This window comes from Chelonoidis abingdonii, chromosome 3 (assembly GCF_003597395.2).
Source record: "Chelonoidis abingdonii isolate Lonesome George chromosome 3, CheloAbing_2.0, whole genome shotgun sequence".
Lineage (NCBI taxonomy): Eukaryota > Metazoa > Chordata > Testudines > Testudinidae > Chelonoidis > Chelonoidis abingdonii.
Window position 1 is genome coordinate 43,897,895 of NC_133771.1, and position 19,789 is coordinate 43,917,683.

Genomic DNA, 19,789 nt, shown 5'->3' on the forward strand with positions numbered 1-19,789 from the left:
TAAACTGTGTATGCCATAGCAGCTTAGCAGCTGCTCAGTGCATGGCAGCCAGCCATTCCTTCCTCTGAATCCTACTTCTCAGCCAATTCTCTTTGTTCATTTATTTTTTTAAAAAAGATACCCCAAAATAACTGTGCCTGAGGCCTAGACTTTAATGGGGCCCTGCATTTACCTACTGTGCACATAAAATTAAAAAAAAATCAGCAGAGACTATTCAAAAAGAAGGGAAATAAGTCATCTGTCTCTCCCAAGAAGTGAAGGAGTGAAGAAAAATCCAGGGTCACAACACTTATTATGTTAGCTCAAAATGACAACATAGCTAGTTTAAGTATTTTATTGGAACATGGGGTTACCCATTAGATACTATCTGAAAAATAAGACAGACTTGAATGTTTAAAAAAATATTTTTGTGGGGCAGATAAAGTAATTGAGTAAATAGGATATGGACATATTTAAAAATAATCATGTACACTTTTTGGAGTAATAATCTGTAATGTTGCTCTCACTTAAACATATCTTTTAAAGAAAGTAGATTGTTGTGTTACTCCTATAAAAAAAAATCTTTCCTGAGTACAGTACATCTTTTCTTGTGGCTCTATACAGTATCTGCCTTCAAGGCTCTGTGAAGATCCTTTCTATTTAGCTATGCCTTTCCAATAATTTTGCTCTCATTTTTTTTCATCAGCTTTTCCATTTCAATATTTTTGGCTACTGGGGTACATTTTATTTTAATTATTAACTTTAAAATTGTACGGCCTCTCAGATGACTTTAATGACAATATAAATTAAATAATAACACGAGTCACTATTTTGTTGGGTAAAAGATGAGCAACTTCAAGTCTAAAAAATGTTTTTGTTTTGAGGCAAGGCTTGAGTAGGGGTACGTCAAAATCTATGGACTAATTCATTCAGATATTAAGGAGACGGACAGTGCAAACGATTGTGTAACATATCATCAAATCACTAAACCCTGGACCTAGAAGAGTGGAGCAGTGGTGATCCACCCATCCACTCACAAGGGCACTAGGATCCATGCAACATTGACCTGCCCCAAGTCTTGGAGGCTTGGGGAAGAAAGATAGTCCAGGGAGGAAAGATATGGCCTTGGGAAGAAAGATATTCCAGCTAGCACTAGGGGCAAAAGAAAGCAAGGATGGCCAGAACAAGTACAAGGAACAGTCTTAGCAGGTTCTACTGCAGAGACTGGTGGACTCTGATGATGTCATCAGGTTGCTTTCTACAGTTTTGAATCTGGGAATTCTCTTCCCTGTGTTGACTATATGTTTGCTCCAGCTCCCCCCTGCATCCTTCCTCACACTATCTACACTTCAGCCTTCCCCCTCCTGCCCTTCATATGTTCCTCCTCATTTCCCTCTCCTGTCCAGTCCCTCTGTCAATACCCCCATTTTCAATCTCCCCTTCTCCCTTCTTTTTTTTCTGCACTAGCTAATATCCTCTTTTTCCTAAACAAAATCCCATCTAAATTTAAAAGTAAAATAACAATGTGGCACTAACATGATATTTCCTACCATTACATTGATCACTTCCTTTATACGATTTCAGTCATTTCCCTACCCCTTTATCTGTCTTGTCTATTTAGACTGTAAGCTCTTTGGGACAGGGACTATCAACTACTCTATGTTTGTACAATAACTAGCACAATGGGGCTTCCTCCTCAGCTAGTTACTACGAAGCATTGTCATAAAAATAATAAATAATTTTAATGTTTAAAATGTTGAATTTTATTTCTTTAGAAGTTTAAACCCAATGTCATTTAATTTCCTGTTTCCATCTGCATATTTTGCATGTCAAAAGGGAGAAAATGTTGGTCATTTTAATTGCTTTGCATTTCTCCAGGCAATTCATTTACTAATGCTGGAATGCTATTTTAATTGTATTGTTTCTTTGTAGTTCATTTGCATTCCATGAAAGGTACAATAATGTGCACTTCTCCTGTATGTTTAATTTGAGATTGCCATATATTTTAGTAATTTCAGGTAATTCGGGCTAACTTCTGTGTATATTTTAGTTGCCGAGTTTTTACAAAATTGAGTTTAAATGTCAAAAGAAGGAAACAGTATATGCTTCTCATCCTAAATCTCTCTCACTGTTTCTGCCTCGCGTGCACGCGCACACACACATACACAAAAAACATGCATGCACCTATACAGGTTTACAGAACAGTTGCAGTTCAGGCATGAGTGCACAACTCAGAAAAAAAAAATTGAAAGCATAATTCACAGTGGTTTATTCACAATTTAGGAATATATGAATTGATATACTAACCAGACCATTGGTCCACAGTTCACCTTTTTGTTTCTGATAGTGGTCAGCATTAGCTACCTCAGAGGAAAATCCAAGAGACTGCAGTAGGAAGTAATATAATCTATCCCTATAAAGCAGGGGGCAGCAACCTTTCAGACATGGTGTGCTGAGTCTTCATTTATTCACTTTAATTTAAGGTTTTGCGTGCCAATACATTTTAACATTTGTAGATCTCTTTCTATAAGTCTATAATATAAAACTAAACTATTGTTGTGTGTAAAGTAAATAAGGTTTTTTAAATGTTTAAGAAGCTTCATTTAAAATTAAATTAAAACGCAGAGCCTCCCGGATCGATGGCCAGAACCCGGGCAGTATGAATGCCACTGAAAATCAGCTCGTGTGCCGCCTTCGGCACGTGTGCCATAGGTTTGCCTACCCCTGCTGTAAAGTTTCCTTCTAATTCCCAATAGTCAGAGAGTGGGTTATGCCCTAAACCATGATGATTGATCTCTTTTTCCAAAACTCTTAATGGCTCATTCACCTAGCTTCCTTAGGTATCTCTGAAATTCCTCACACTCTTTTCCAATCCTGCCTATCCTCAGTAATTTGGGGTCATCTGCAAATTTTTGTCATGTGACTGTTTGCTCACTTTTCCAGATCATGAATAAATATACTGAACATTGGTCCTATATGGAAACTCGTTGAACCCACTGTAATCTTCTGCTATGATGAAAATTGACCATTTATTCCTATTCTTTGTTTTCTGTATCTTACCCAGTTTCTTAATCATGACAATACTTTTCTTCTCACATGACTACTTAGGGTTATCTACACAGAGACACTCAAGAAAATTAGTCTGAACTAATAGTGTGAATTTAAAGTGGATTTGTTAAACAAAATAAAGGACACTTTAATTCAGAGTGCGTGTCCACACAGAGGTTTAATGAATCTATTTTAAATTCACACCTTTAGTTAATCTGGATTAATTTTCCTGTGTGTCGCTGTGCAGACAAGTCCTTAGCTCCTTTAGTATAGTCTTGTGTGGGGCTTGGTCAAAGGCCTTTTTGTGCTTCCATCTTTCAGACGAAATTTCTACTGTGGAACAATTGCTGAAGTTTATGCAGTACACATTCCACGTGGGCACCAAGGAAACAGAAGCAGAACTTCAAGAAAGGAACACAAGCTTCACTAAACAATTCAGCAACGGTTGCTGAGAATCGCTTTCATGAGTGTCCTTCATTAGTGAAACTTCCCATAACTTCAATGGCAGCACTGTCAAGCCCTTTATGGGCACGCGGATTTGCTGCTAAGAGGGTTCTAGAACTACAGCTGATATTTTGACCAGAGTTGTCACTAGTGCAGCATATGATAAAGATGTCACTTTTAGGAAAAGCTACAGTATATGAATACAAATAAAAATAATAAGAGAGCAGCATGAATTCTGACACTAAGATACCACTGTAAAGTTACCTTCACATCTTGGGAAAAGATAGTTCCAGTTCCTGTTGATCCCATGTTGGCAAGTGAGAACAGCGTGACCTATTAAAACATACCCAGGATAGCACTCAAATGATATTGATTGGCCGACGCTGTAATCCAAGTTGACTATATATCCATTTAAAAAAGGAGGAGGATCTGGACAGTTTTGTAACTCGTAAGCTGGAAGAAAACAGAAATAAATATTAATCTAAAATAGATTATCTAATATTTTCTGGGATAGATTAAGACTAGATGCCTAGCATTTACAGTAATAAGGGGACTAACACAACGTGTCAATGGGAAAAGAAGCATCTATTTGGATGATCTGGGAAGAAAAAAAATCTTGGAGTCAGGAAATATAACTCTTTCAAAGGGAAAGGGACTAGAAGGAACAGTTCATTTGAGGAGTTTGGGAAGGAAGCTCAAGGAACCTGTGTTGGGAGGCTGAGCAAAATAATCAGTGCAGGGCTTGTGTGTTTAAGGACCTCCAAGCTTTTCAGTGATTCTATCCCCTTTAAGTCTTTGTACATGCCAAATATTTGTTCTAGGGTAACTGCATTAGGCATTTGCAGTTACCACATATGTAAAAGAAGGAAATTTCAGAGGATGCCTTTTTACTGTTTTGGCCATTTCTTTAAGTAAGTTTTATTAAATCCTTTGCTTGGGCATAGGCTAGGTAAGATCCAATAAGTATTTTGTAAGGCTCCCTAACTCTAGCTTGTTAATGATTTACAGCAGATAATTATAGATGAAGATACTATATTAATCCTGTATTTGCTTTCATTTTATTTCTCTGCTCCAAACATAGCTTACTTTCTGGGTTCTAATGAGCTGATTAATTGGTATGTGACAATATTTTTACCATAATACACAAAGGCATACAATGCTATATTTTTGGATTAAAGAGGCATAAAGATATAACTGGTTTAATAAATTAACAATATATGTGTACACATAATTTAAAAAGAGTATGAGCAACTAAGATCTATATTACCACTGGAAACAATCAGAATGCAGACACATGGCATTCCACAGCTTTACATAGTCAAAACTCTTAATAATATTAACAGCAAAATCTTACATCTCCAAAGTCTGCTTTTCTAATATTACTTTCAAATATACTCTAAAATAATGTTACTTCAAAAATTAAACATTACAGAACTCACAAAATACATTGAACCTATTCATATACAGGAAATAATATGCTTCACATTCACTGAGCAAAGGTACAGAAACTTAGTAAAAAAGCACTGGGTACTGTGTGGCTTTAATTGGTCTTATTTACAGAATTAATAAACAGAGACTGATTTTTTTAAAAAAAAATTGAGTGTCTAACATTTCCAATGAGATGAGGGTACTCAGCATCCATGAAATTCAAGCTACATATTGGTGCCACATTTGAAAATGTTGGTCTGATTCTAGTTCTCCTTGCAAAGGTAGCACATGAGAGCACTGTCGCATATATAATTCCATCACCCTAGAAATCTGGGGCAAATTATTTGGATTATACAAGATATCACTGAAGGACCCACATAATTCTGCATAATTTCCTTTGAATATCATTTTGGACCTGGTGAACTGGTGACAGAATTTCCTCACGGCTATGTGTGAAGATTTAAAACCTTGATAATGCCTTAAATGGTATTTTAAAATAATTATGAAGCTTTTAATGCCTCTGTTGATTTAGAAACTTACTCCATGCAGCACACAAAAAGACAAGAAAAATGTCTCAATAACTGAGCAGAGAAACTCTCTTCAAATACATATATATATATAGAGAGAGAGAGAGGGTGTCTGACTTTCAAATGTATTCTCCTTTGAGATGGCTCAAACAGAACCAAGAAGGCATTAGTGCTACTCAAACAAGTCTCACTTATTTATAAAAAAAATGTGTAAGATCCAGAACCTCCAAGGTATTTAGACACCTAACTCTCACTGATTTGTTTGATTTAAATGGGAGTTATATGTAGGGTTGCCAACTTTCTAACTGCAAAAACACGAACATCCTTGCTCCACCTTGCCCCTGCCCCAAGGCCCCGCACCTTCTCCGAGGCCCCACTCCACATTCACTCCATCCCCGCTCCCTTGCTTTCCCCCATTCTCACTCACTTTCACTGCAGTGGGGCAGGGAGTTCAGCGTGGGCTCTGGGGTGAGGCAGAAATGAGGAGATCTAGGTTTGGGCTGGGACAGGGGGTTGGGGCCGTGGATGAGGAATTTGGGATGCAGGAGGGGACTCCAGGCTGGGGTTGAGGGGTTCGGAGTGTGGGAGCGAGCTCAGGGCTGGGGAAAGGGTTGAGTTGCTGGAGGGGGTGTTGGCTTCGGCTATGGATGGGGATGAGGGGTTTGGAATGCAGGAGGGGGCTCAGGGATGGGGCAGAAATGCAGGAGGGTGGGTGGGCTCCCGGAGGGAGTTTGGGTGTGGTAGGGGGCTCATAGCTGGGGTTGGGATGCGAGCTCCAGCCAGGCAGTGCTTACCTCAGGTGGCTCCCAGTCAGCGGCACAGTGGGGCTAAAGCAGGCTCCCTGCCTGCTCTGGCTCCACGTGGCTCCTGAAAGCTGCTGGCATGTCTGGCTCCTAGGTGCAGGGGAGGCCAGGCACTGCCCTTGCAGCTCCCATTGGCTGCAGTCCTGGCCAATGGGAGCTGCAGAGTCAGCACTTGGCAGAGCTTTGTTAATTGCCCTTGTGCCTAGGGGCCTCAGGGACACATCGGCCACTTCCTGGAGCTGCATGAAGCCAGGGCAAGCAGAAACCCTGTCTTAGCCTTGTTGCACTGCAAACCAGACTTTTAATGTCCTGGTTAGCAATGCTGACCAGAGCCACCAGGGTCAAACACCAGACGCCTGGCAACCTTAGTTATGCGCCTAAATACTCTTGAGGCTCTAGGCCAAATTGTCTTATAAGGCCTAGTGGCCAGATTTTTAACTGGTTTAAATCAATGTAGCTCCACAACAGAGCTTTACCAATTCAAAGTAGCTTGAAGTTTAAAGTATCAATTTAAAGTATGAAAGTAAATTAAAATCTGGCCCACTATAATACCATAAAGTGTAACGTAACAAAAGGCCCATAATATTCTGTCAGAACATGTTTTTAGTTCGACATTTAATTCTCACAGTTATGGTAACAGAAGTAACTATTGTCATTTGTAAAGGGGTCTCTTAGATAATCAGGACAAGCAGTTTTAACTTTATCTCTTGTGGGAAACACAAATATTTGACTAGGGAGGGGAAGTAACAATACTCTGAATTGCCAATGACATTTATTTGGGTGCCCTACTATACAGTACCTCACTCACAGAAAGACTTCCAGATTTTGAAGTGCTTTTTTTTTTAATGATGGAATATGTTAATACACCTGATGGAGGCTTTGACAGCATGTAATTTGACACAAATTACCAGATTCCTATAACACTCTCCATATCATCCAATAATAGGAGTTGTAATCGCAGCATAGTTACCAATAGAACTCAGATTTTGTGCAATCCTTTTTGTCTGATGGTGCACTTGCACCCAGAGACCCTGATATGGCAATGAAAATCATTACACTGGCATTGTACTAGTAAGGAAATTCAGCCTTTGAAAAACTACTTATTGTTAAGTAAGCTAAATATAATACTGTGGTGGTTTATATTTGTTTGAGTGGCAACTTTTTCATGTTATCTGCAGCAGTTATGTTGTATAGTGACTGCATCTATTAGAGCAGCAAACAACGACAACAGTTGTTTACACTTTAATGTAATTATCTACATTGTAATCATTATAGTCACATGTTCATCAAAAATGTTGAGAGATTTCCACATTCCAGAAAGGAAAGGGACATTGTTTTTATTTTATCAAACTATATAAATAATCATTATTCACATGAGCAAAAAAACCCCCAAAATATTAATGATGAATTGTTGATGTCACAGAAGATGTGAATGCCGCTAACAATGAGGTAGGATCAGAGGATAAAATAGGGAAAGAATCAATTAAAACTACTTAGACAAGTTAGATGTCTTCAAGTCACACAAGGAGCTGTCTGAGGAGAGATCTGAGCCATTAGCGATATTTTTCAAAAAGTCATGGAATATGGGAGAGATTCCAGAGGACTAGAAAAGGGCAAATATAGTGCTAATCTACAAAAAGGGGAATAAGGACAACCTGGGGAATTACAGACCAGTCATCTTAATTTAGGCATCCAGTAGCTTTCTTTGACATGGTAACAAGTCTTGGAGGCGGGGTTGAGGGGGGAAAGAGGGGAAGTGGTAGATGTGTTATACCTTCACTTTAGTAACACTTTTGATACTGTCTCACATAACCACCTCACAAACAAAGTAGGGAAATACAACCTAGATGGAGCTACTATAAGGTGGATGACCACTTTGGAAAACCAATTCCAGAGAGTAGTTATCAGTGGTTCACAGTCAAACTGGAAGGGCATACTGATCCCACAGGGATCAGATCTGGTTCCAGTTCTGTAAAATATCTTCATTAACGGTTTAGATAATGACAGAGAGACTACACTTATAAAGTTTGTGGATGATGCCAAGCTAGGAGAGGTTGCAAGTACTTTGGAGGGTAGAATTAAAGTTCAAAATGATCTGGAGAAATGATCTGAAGTAAATAAGATGACATCCAATAAAAACAAATGCAACTATCTCCACTTTGGAAGGAACATTCAGTTGCAGACATATAAAATGGGAAATGACTGCCTAGGAAGGACTACTGCAGAAAGGGATCTTGGGGTTATAATGGCTCAAAAGCAGATAGCTAAGGGTTAATGTTTCTTTTACCTGTAAAGGGTTAACAAAGGGAACCAAATACCTGACAAGAGGACCAATCAGGAAATCAGATTTTTCAAAGCTTAAGGGAGGGAATTTGTGGGTGTTTCTTGTCTTGGGTCTTGTCTGTTCTGTGCTCTCTCAGCTTATGAAAGATCTTTTTCCAGTTCCTTTCAATCTTCTGTTTCCCAGTTGTAGTACAAGGTAGCAAAGTATAGTCTTTTTAAATGTTTTCTCTGTCTTTGCATCTGTGTATCTGGCTGGTGGCCAGTCCTTTGTGTATTTGGCTATTAAGTCTTTATATTGTTATTGTTTTTGGATAAGGGCTTGTTTATTCTTTTCTATTTGTTTATATCATTTCTCTAGTTGGGACAGCCCGTGTATCTTCCATCTAGATTACCGAGAACTGCTTATTCTATCTTGTTTTTTTTTATTAAAGTTCTTTTTTAAGACCTCGTTGATTTGTTTTTCTAGTTGACCACCAGACATGATGGCGGAAAGGGAAAGACGGAGGGAGGGCGAAAAATGCTCTCTTGTGTTTAACTCTCCTAGTGTCCAGGGAGGAAGAGCTAAGGGGAGGCGAGATAGATCTTTTCGGTTTTCTTGTCTTTGGGTTTGTCTCTTTGTGGAAGAGAGAGGGATGTTCTTGGTATTGTTGATGTAAGAGGTTGCCCAGTAACCTCGGTTGCCCAGAGAGGAATTCTGGGTGGCGAGAGAGGTGGGGAATGGTTTATTTCCTTTGTTAGGAAGACTCAGGGCATCTGAGTTGGGGTCCCACAGGGAAGTTGTTGGGGACCCAGTGTACAGGCACTGATTCCTGGTTGGTTGGCAGCTATCGATGCTAAGCTTGGTAATTAAGCTTAGAGGGTTCTGCTAGCTTTCAGCGTATAACGCTAAGGTCAAATCTGAGTAGGAAGCTATGACATGCCTAGAAGGACTACTGCGGAAGGGATCTTGGTGTTATAATGGCTCAAAGCTAAATATGAGTGAACAGTGTAACACAGTTGCAAAAAAAAAAAAAAAAAGCAAATAGCATTTGGGATGCATTAGCAGAGTTTTGTAAGCAGACACAAGAAGTATTCTTCTGTTCTACTCCACTCTGATTAGCCAACTGGAGTATGTGTCCACTTTTGGGAGCTGTATTCAGGAAGATTGGACCAATGGAGAAGTCTGGAGAGGGGATAAGAAAATCATTTAAAGGTCTGAAAATTTGACCTATGAAGGAAGATTGAAAAACTGAGTTTGTTAGTTTGTGAGAGAAGACTGAAAGCAAGCATGATAACAGTTTTCAAGTACAGAAAGTTTTTACAAGAGGAGGAGAAAACATTTGCTTCATTAACCTCTGCGGATAGGACAAGAAGCAATGAGCTTAAATTGCAGCAATGGCAGTTTAGGTTGCACATTAGAAAAAACTTCATAACTGTCAGGGCAATTAAGCTGTGGAATAAATTGCCTAGGGAGGTTGTGAAATCTCCATCATTGGAGATTTTTAATGGCAAGTTAGACAAACACCTGTTACGAATGGTCTAGATAATACTTAGTCCTGCCCTGAGTGCAAGGGACAGGACTTGAAGACCTCTCGAGTTCCCTTCCAGTCCTACAATTCCATGATTCTATGATTCCGTATAATGGTAAAATACTTTGGAAAAGAATGTATAATGAACGGAGCAAGAGCACCAGTAGAGAAGCTCCTTTTAGATATACCTCTTTATTAACAAATACATTAATTATATCTAATATTTAATATAGGGCTTTATATCTTCAAAGCATTATAAAAACAATAGCCAATTAAACATATTTAATTAATATAATCTAACTAATGTAATTAATATATGCGGACAGGTTTTATCAATTGCAATTGAGATACAAAGATATATTTCAAATAATATAAAAATAATATATTTTTATATTATAGATTGTGTTTCTTCACCATATTTGTATGTTAATAAATAGTTCTATGGGGGGAAAAGGATAACAATTTTGCTAAAATGAAACATAGGATCTGTCAGATCCACAACATCTGCATATTCTGGATAAGGTAATACTACCTTCCTGTCTTTGATTACACAGATTCAGAATGCCCTGCTCTTTCACAGAACATCCAATTTACAGTTAGATAATACTGCTGTCAAAATATAAGCTCAAAGAGTGATTATCCAAGTATGTTCTACATTAACACTTGCCATAAAACTTAAATTGTTAAAAATAGAATAATAAAGGTGAAGTACGCATTCTTGAATTGTTTTTTTTTTCCCCCAAAGCTAGTCATTCTCTGGAGGACTTAATGATATATACATGTTCAACTTACTGTAGTTAATATTGACACAAACTAATCAAGCAAGTGACTTAAGCATGTGTTTAGGTGCTTTCCTGAATAGAGATGCAGTTAAGCACATGCTTAACGTTGAGCACATAAAAGTGGTTTCCTGAATCAAGGCCGTTATTAGGTATTTTTCCCAAAATTTCCTTTCTAGAATTGCTGATTATGATAAAGATTTGCATAAAGAGAGGATTTTTGTATACTAAGCTTACTCCTCTGCCACGATTTATTCAGTGATACCATAATCTGGTGTTTGTGACATCAAAAGTCATGGAAGAGATTTTGATAATGGAAATAATAGATTCTGATATTATTTGATGAATGAGGCTAAAGAAATAGGCTAATAAGAAAGACAAACGGTTTCTATTTACATGTAACGTTAGCTTGGCAATAATTGAAATCCATTATGATTGGAAAGGAAATGCAAAAAAAATGTGAAAATTCCATTAGGATTTGGTAACATTTTGTTAAACATGCTTAAATCTATCAGTGTATGTTAAACACCATCAATGTCCTTGTACAGGATTCAGGCATAAAGACAGTCCCTGCTGCAAGGAGCCTACAGTCAAAGAACAGTATGAAAAAATATTAATTAGTGCTAATTATCAAACTATTCAAATTTGAAAAGCTGGTTGGTTTCACAGACTAAGTGGATACCTGGCTTTAGGGCTGTCAGATCCAAAGATAACTGGGATAACAAGTACTGTAACTTTGTGAATACAATTCTCCCAAGAGATGAAAATTGTGTGGGAAAAATTGCCAGTGCATTGCTTGTAGGGTAAATTTGCTTCAATATATATTTTTAAAATAATTATTTGTAGTCTGCAGGGTTATTATGATAAGTTCTGGAGCCAACTCTTGAAAATTCAGTTCACGGTATTTAGAGCAATATTCTACATGGATGATCTATAGGACAGGAGAGCCACAAGCACATCTCAGGCAATTGTAGGAGCCCTTATCTGTCAATAACACTTTGCGGAGGGATATAGAAATCTGTGGGATCTTATTAAAAAAAAAAAGACGATCTCAATATGGGGTAATGTTTCGGCTGTGGTGGTGGTGTTTTAAAAAAATAACTAAACAGGTATTCAGATACTTCTTTAACTGAAGGAATATTAGTTAAGTAAAATTTGTGAGGAACAGTGTATTTATTATATTACACTTCCAGAAGTTGAGAAGTATCATGCTTCTCACTAGCTGACAGCAATCTTGAGAGTCATTCAAATGTGCAATAGCAGCCAAAGATGAAGGAAAATGGTTAAAAAACATGGAGGAAAATGTAATGAGAAAACATGCAAGTGACATCTAGCATAAATCATATGGTTGATTTATAAATCATGCAAGTGACTGTAAGTTACATGATGATTTGACAAATATAACATAATGTATAAGGCACTCAGGCAATTTGTATCTCAGTGCTTTGTACTTTTAATATAAATTTCTATATTATTCTCAATTCTTTGGTGTATGTAACAACTGCACCTGATTTAACAGAACAATTTGTTATTCTATCATCATTATAAAGTATTATGCCTAAATACTGCTATATAAAGTTCTAATTTCCCTTTTTTCTCTTTTTTTAAACTAATATCTTTTTCAAAGACTTATTTTATTATTGAGCTTTGAAAATGATTTACAGTGTTACAGCAAAGAAACTGTAGTGAGAGCCTGAATTAAACAAAACAAAGTAAAGGAATTGTGAGACAAAGATTCAATTTCATCTTCAGCCACATCTAAATATAAAATATCTGATTTTTAAAGTGATCTTATATCAACATCTGGTCTTCCCATGTGTAATTTGTATGCACTAGTTAGAGAGAAGAGTACAAATTAGAAAAAGATTTTAACATTTAACTCTCTATTATCTTATATTCACAAGTTTCCTTAGTTACATTAATTTGGGTTAGAGACCTACTTTCTTAAATTTTTCAGAAAGTATTGTGCACATCTAAAACACTCCAAGCAGAAAATAATATTACCCTGGAACAATATATTAAAAGTGTGTTAGACATGATGAAATACTCAAAAATAAGAAAAGAACACAATGAAGTTTACCTATGCAACTTTATTTAGCTCCCTTATGTGTATGCATTACTATAGTCTTGCCCAACATCACAGCAGAAGTCTATGGACAGCTGGGAGTAGAACCCAGCCCTCCTGCTTCCAAGTTTAGTACCTAAAACACTGGAGGACATTATTTCCCTTTTGCAGTGTCTCTGGGGAACAAAGTGAGGCCCAGCACAGAATCCAGATTGAGGTTCTTAGGTGAGTTTGAGAATCATGAGCTGTGTAACAGCAAAGTAAAACAATACATTTCCATCAGTTCTTTTCCTCTATGGCACCTCTGCAAATATTTCCAGAGATGAAAGGAGATTTGAGCAATTTTGAACCTTTCACGGTTTCTGGAATTTAGAATGCCTATTATTTTCTGCTGGATAGAGCCCATCATTTTCAGTTTGGTCAAACCATATTATGTATGTAGGTGAGTGTGTTTGAGAAAGAGGGAGAATGCATTAGGTAAATCTTTTGTGACTGTCACCTGGACCACTTTTGATCCCCAGGAGTAACAAGACGAGATCCCCACCCCATCTTTGGCTTCTTTATATCACATAAAAGGACTTTCTCAGACCTGAAAAAAGCTCTGTGTAAACTCGAAAGTTTGTCTCTCTCACTAACAGAAGTTGGCTCACCCACCTTGTCTCACTTTAGATCCCTGACACTCTCTTCTCCACCTCTAGATTGTGGCTTACCCTACAGCAACTATTCAGACTCCAGGATCCTTAATATTACTGTAGTGGGGTTTTGTTTGATTACTTTAAAAAAACAAACTCTTTTTAAATTGTATTATTATGAAAAGGCATCTAAATTCATAAATCTTCTCCCTCTCTCTTTTTGCATTTCTGTAATTAGAAATGGCACTTTCTTTCATTCAGGGAGAGGGGCAGGGGGCAACACTTTGCTCTAACCCCAAAAGCTTTTATTGCATGGACAAATGTAATCAAGAGTACATTTGTGAGTTAAGAGTATCTGAAATTCCCCTTGCAGCCACTCCTTTAATATACAGTACATAGTCTCAGACATTCCAATTAGCTGGTAAATGCCTTTATTGTCATAGACTCTTTGTTTGCCTGTATTTCTTGTCCTTTATGTAAGGGTATATCAATTTCATTTCATTCTGTCAGAAATGTCATATTTTTCACTTATACAACTTTCTGCCAGTGATACTGTATTATGGCAGCCATATCAACCAATAACATATTTGACCTCTGTAAAGACTTATAAATCAATGACATGGTTTATAAATCAGATGTACAATTTAACTTAAAAGTCACTAGTATGACAAAAATGAGCCACATAATTCATAGACAGTTTCACGATTTATTAATTAGGCATATAATTTATAAATCACAAATCAGTGCTTAGCAATCGAATTCTTGACTTATAATCAGTATTACAGGGTGTTTAGGTGAAAACCATTTATACAATGGAGCTGGGAGCATTACCTATAATTAAAGTGACCTAACACTTTCCGTTATAAGACGGCTGTTTTCAATTGCTTATAAAGTTGCCAAACTTTAAACATTCAGTATGAGATCTTCCATGCCAAGTGTGTTCCTCAGGCTTTTTTTTTTTTTTGGGGGTGGGGGTGTAATAAATTGTTCAGCTATTTCCAAGAATGAAGTTAGGGAAAAATACATTGTTTTGTTCATGTTAAAAAAAATATTATAAGCAGTACACTGAAAAGTTGCAACATTCTTATGCATTACAGCAGGGACTTGAAATTTGGCAGAGGAATTGCTCTGATGTTAGGCATGTACATTGTACTGGCCGTGTAGAAGTTCACCCACATTTGGCCACAGTATAAGCCCCTGAAAAATTTCAGTTTTCACATGTTCAGTAGAAGTTGTCATAGACTGGCAGCTAAAGTCTCTGAGGATTCCATCTATATTAAGCATGATCAACTCCCTCATATGTCCTATGTGACAACCAGACCACACATGTGCTGTCCTCAAAAAAAACTTGTGCAAAACACCCTGTAACTCCTTGCATCAGAAACAGTCAGGTTTCCTCCCTTTAATTTCACCTTCCAAACTGTATGAAACAGTTTGAATTTGTTTTTCTAAGGAATCATAGACAACCAATATGAATATTTTTTTTTCTTTACAAGTATTTAACCTTGGAGTAGGCCTTACTATTTGGCTAATATCCAGCAGGCAGGCAGGACCCCTCCCCCCTTTCTTAATAAGTGTCCAGGATGCAGGACTGGTGGAAATAAAAGGGAAGACTTTATGTGCTGGCCCTATTCAGATGATATGGAACAGAGTGACAAGGGGTCTGCACTATGGCAAGAAACAGTAATCACTGAATTAGAGTAATTAGGCAAAGAACTCTTTGTCCTTAACATGGCAGCTTGTAACATGTAGTTCCAGCATTCCCTCTCCCTCCCAAGACAGAGAGCTAATGAAAGAGGAAGAAGCACGCCAAATCCTATGCCAAAGCTTACGAGAATGCTTAAAAAATGGCCAGAAGTGAGCACTGTAGTCTTCAAAGGGAAGGGGAATCCTGTGAAATAGAGAGATAGGAAGAGAGGAGTATGACATTACACCCCATATTCATTGCAGTAATATTATTATGTATCATTTTGGTATCTGAAGTTAGGAATATTGTTTATGCATCTATTATAAATCTATTAAAAATGTGTTTACACCTGGGAAATGCCCACTAGGCAGAATGCAATCAGTCTAGATGGCAGGCTGGGAAGGGCCATTAGAGAAAATAATAAGCCTTAGAAATATACGTCCCACCAGAAAGTCTTCCTGAAGAGACTACAAACAGCCTCCAAGTCATGGCTGTTGTGACCCTACAGGGACATGTGACCAAGTTACTGGGTACTGGATTCCATCTTGGAATGTCAGTTTTTTTCCACTGACCAGGAACCAAGCTTAGAGGCAAAGGGTTCCCGACATATGCAAATATTATTTAAGCCAGGGGAGTGATATTATTGTGGTTCTTCACTGACTCCGTGTCCAAAGAGACTCCTGGAAACACCTGAGGAACAAGAACTGAACTAAGGGAAGGGATGGACCCAGGCTAGAGGGATTACTAGCCTTTGAAAGGAATACCTGGGGTTTTAAGCTGCAAGCAAGTGCAGCATGCCCTTTATGAGCCTGCAGCCAGCTTATATCATCATTTAGGGTTAGAATTTGCTACTCATATCCAATCTCTTTAGTATATTAACCTTAGATTACATTTTTGTTTATTTGCTAGGTAACCTGCTTTGATCTGTTTGCTATCCCTTATAATCAATTCAAATCTATTTTTGGTAGTTAAAAAATTTGTTTTTGCTTTATCACAAACCAATGTGTGGAAGTCATAACTTGGGGTAAAAAGCTATTGTATATTTCCTCTCCACATTGAGGGAGAGGGCGAATTTCATGAGCTCCCTGTGCAGTGTAAGTCGGTATAATTTTTGGTTTACACTTGGGGGGGGGAGGGGGGGGCTGCCTAAGTGGCTGGGAAGTTCCTTAGCTGAAGCCTTCTCATTCAGAGCTGGTCATAGCATCTGTATGTTTCTTCAGCTGTATGTGTACTGGTGAAAGTGCAGACCGGAGCCTGAGAGAGGGTTTGGCAGGCTGGTCACAGCAGTACAGTGTAAAGGGAACCCAGGCTGGTGGGTCAGGTGGGCTCAGTGGTACCCCAGTTCCATGCGGCACCCAGCGGGGTGGAGGGACCTGTCACAAGGAGAAAATACCCCGTCCCTTCTCCAGAGACTGTGATGAGGACATTAGCAGGGCACAATCATTCCCTAAAGGGCAACAATGTGGCTGCACGAGACACTGTCTTTAAAAGGGTAGCTTATCCCCTTATGCAAACTAGTAAGAACTGTGGACAATGTAAGGGAAATGAGAATGGTGCCATCACAATGATCCCCTCAACCAGCCCTGACCCTTGTGAGATATTCTCATCTCTCAGAGCTACAGGCCTGGCACATTGTCACCTCAATCCTGTGGCTGACTGAATTTCTTGGAGCAGGAAGAACCTATTAAGGATTCTCCCACTAGGAGTCATATCACTTGCCTGGGCAGGAAATTTCCGTGAAGTCTTTGCCAGCATCACACCAAGGACACCCAACTCACAAGTCACGTTAACTCTGAGCAGCTCTAGGTTCTGCATCTGTAAGCATTAGCCTAACGGGAAGAAATTGTCTCAAGTAAATTGTACTCTATTTTGTTTATTTTGCTTTATACTCCATTTTGCTAGCTCTGAATTAGTAAGAAGAAATTGTAGCCTTGAATTAGAAAGAAGAAATTGTTCTGAGTTTATTTTTTGCTGATTGCACTAACGATTTTAATGTTAGAAGGATAGAAGTTTATGGCTGTAATTGCCTTATTTACTGTTCAGTATGTGAGTGAAAAATGTATGGTAATTATCTGAGAAAAGACAGCTGGGCTGGATGGTTAAGAGGGGAGTGGAGGAGTCGAGAGGCACCAACTTTCACTCGAATGGCAGATTGATGACCCTAAAGCAAAGGCATATGCCCCAAGGACAAAATAAAGAGTGGAGCCAGAGAAACGAGATACGAAACAGCTGTGGATACTTCCAGTATCAGCCTGGTTGGGTGCACCCTTGACTAACAGCTCCGGTGTGCCATAGACTTGTATGGTAACTTATTAGTATAAAAGAAGGGTGTATTGCCATGGGATTTTGGGTTCATTCTGCATCAACATCAGAGCTGAGACAAGCTCCTCATTCCTCGTGTACAGTTTCAGCTGGCCACTGGAACTGACTGAGCAACAATAAGGACTGGTAAATATAAGATCCAGCTGCAGAAACTTTTGGGTGGGGTGTGTGTGTGAGAGAGAGAGAGAGAATGGAAACATATGCTGATTTTAATATTTAAACTGTACTCTCGATAAACGTGGTGTATTGCCTTATTCCCTTTAAAAAGATTCCATGTGCTTCTTATAAGAGTTACACATCCACATGGAAAAGAGCCTGGAGCCCATGCTAGCCACCTAAGAACCAAAGGGAAACAAGAACATCCCTAAAAAAGTCTGCAATTCAAGCAAACAAACTAAACTGTCTGACTCCCTCAACCCCTGATCCACAGGGCACTTCAAGGCAGCTGACTGAGAAGGACTCTCTGACTTTAAAAGGACACCACATCCCCGTGAGATCCTGTATGGGAGAGAAGATATGCTCCCTCTCACAGATGAAGGGCTGTTGAGATTAGGGAAAGTGCTATCCCCATCTCCACTCCAGAAATCATGATAAAGAGTCATAGAAAAGGAGATGAACAATTTTTAAAGGGCCACTCATCCCCAAGAGGTAACATGCATGGGCATAGTTAGGGAGGGGTGCAGAGCGGCATTACTCCCCGCAAAGAGAGGCAAGATATGGGGGAGCACATGGAGACACAGTGATTATTACTAATCTCTTGGTGTTATTTCTGTATGCTGTTTCTTAACAAAAGAAAAGATACAATATTTGCTGTGCATTAAAAGCTCTACGTAGTTTGGTACAGAAACTGTCTGATTACATTCATCTCTATTTGGCCCCCCATCTGGCCTCACATATTTGCCTGAATGAGAATTGTTGTGTTGTTGGGTGGTATATTTCTACGTGGAGAAGGTCCTAGTATTTTATTTGTTTGTTCCTATTATTTGATCCCCCCAGCTTTGTATTTTTAAAATCATACATTTCTATTAATATACATAGTGTTATTTCTCCTTAATGGCTCTATGTTGCGTTGCTGTTTTAAGAACATAGATCATGAAAATACAATCATAAGTACACCAAGTTATTTTCAAACAGAGTTCTGAAAAGGCTGATGTTACTATTTATTCTTGGGACTTATTAGTTGATCATTCCGTTCTGAGATAATGTGATACACAATTAAATTCTGCAGCTTAAGCAAAAACTATGGCTGTGATTACAGGTCCTCATTTTTTTTAATCACATTCAGGTAGTGACTATCTGTATTTTACTAGCTGCAAAACACAACATAGTTGAAATATCTCCTTTTCCATGACAGTCTGAATATTTAACGGATTTTATTTGTTATTATTACTTATTATTATTATCTTTCCCTTTGACAAAAATGTTAAACTCGAGATTTACCTAGAGACAATATATATAATTCTATTGATAATATCTGTATCATACACCACTAATAACTCAATTTTCCTACAGTTCATGGAAAGATAATTTTGTGAATTGGTGAAATGGAATAAAAAATCTCAGCTGTGTCATATGATTTGACCTTGTGTTTGTTCATTTAAATTTTGCTCCCGTGTCTGTCTATGGTTCAGGAAGTTCTCTTTAAGTATGAGTAGAACTGAAAGCAATAGTTAAGGTTGCCTACATTCTCCCTCTGCATGCCAGGAGCTCTGTATGCCCTCCATGCCTCAAGCTAGGGTTCCCTATTCTCTTTCCATGCCAGGGCCTCTGTGTGACCCTCAATGCCCCTTTATCCCCTCTTTCCCCCCCACCGCCGTCTCAACTTCCACTCCATAACAGGGTCACCAATTCTTACCCTACAAAAAATTCTTTGTGACCCTTCCTTCCCTTCAAAGCTAGAAGCTGTGTGTGACCACTCACCCACCAGGCTCCTCTATATCAAGAACCCCATTCTCCCTCCCACGCGAGGGGCTGTGTGTGCATTCCTTCTTCCTCATTCCCATTCCACCCACCATTTCTACTCTTTCTTTCTTTCTCTTTCAGTATATCAATATTTTTAAATTCTACTGAGAGGCTGGGCAGGGCTAAAATAAGGAGCATTGTTATGCTGGAATGCAGAGTCAGTGCTACCATTAAAGTGAACTAGGCGGTTGCACAGGGCGCCAAGATTTGGGGGCGCAAAAAGCGGTGCCCCTAATTTTTTTTTTACAACGTTCCTCCCTGAGCGTGCAGTCACTGCTCCACCTCTCCCGCCTCCCAGGCTTGCAGTGCCAATCAGCTGTTT

The 19,789-nt window shown here is 38.5% G+C and overlaps 1 protein-coding gene across 1 annotated transcript in view; it reads right to left on the bottom strand.

Annotated features, from left to right (window-relative positions):
- The window catches only part of CSMD1 (CUB and Sushi multiple domains 1), a 2,093,217-nt gene that overhangs the window by 261,614 nt on the left and 1,811,814 nt on the right, over nucleotides 1-19,789 (bottom strand). Inside the window, exon 42 of the mRNA XM_075063712.1 lies at nucleotides 3,736-3,924. Within this exon, the coding sequence (XP_074919813.1) occupies nucleotides 3,736-3,924 (189 nt within the window). The remainder of the gene's footprint in view (nucleotides 1-3,735; nucleotides 3,925-19,789) is intronic.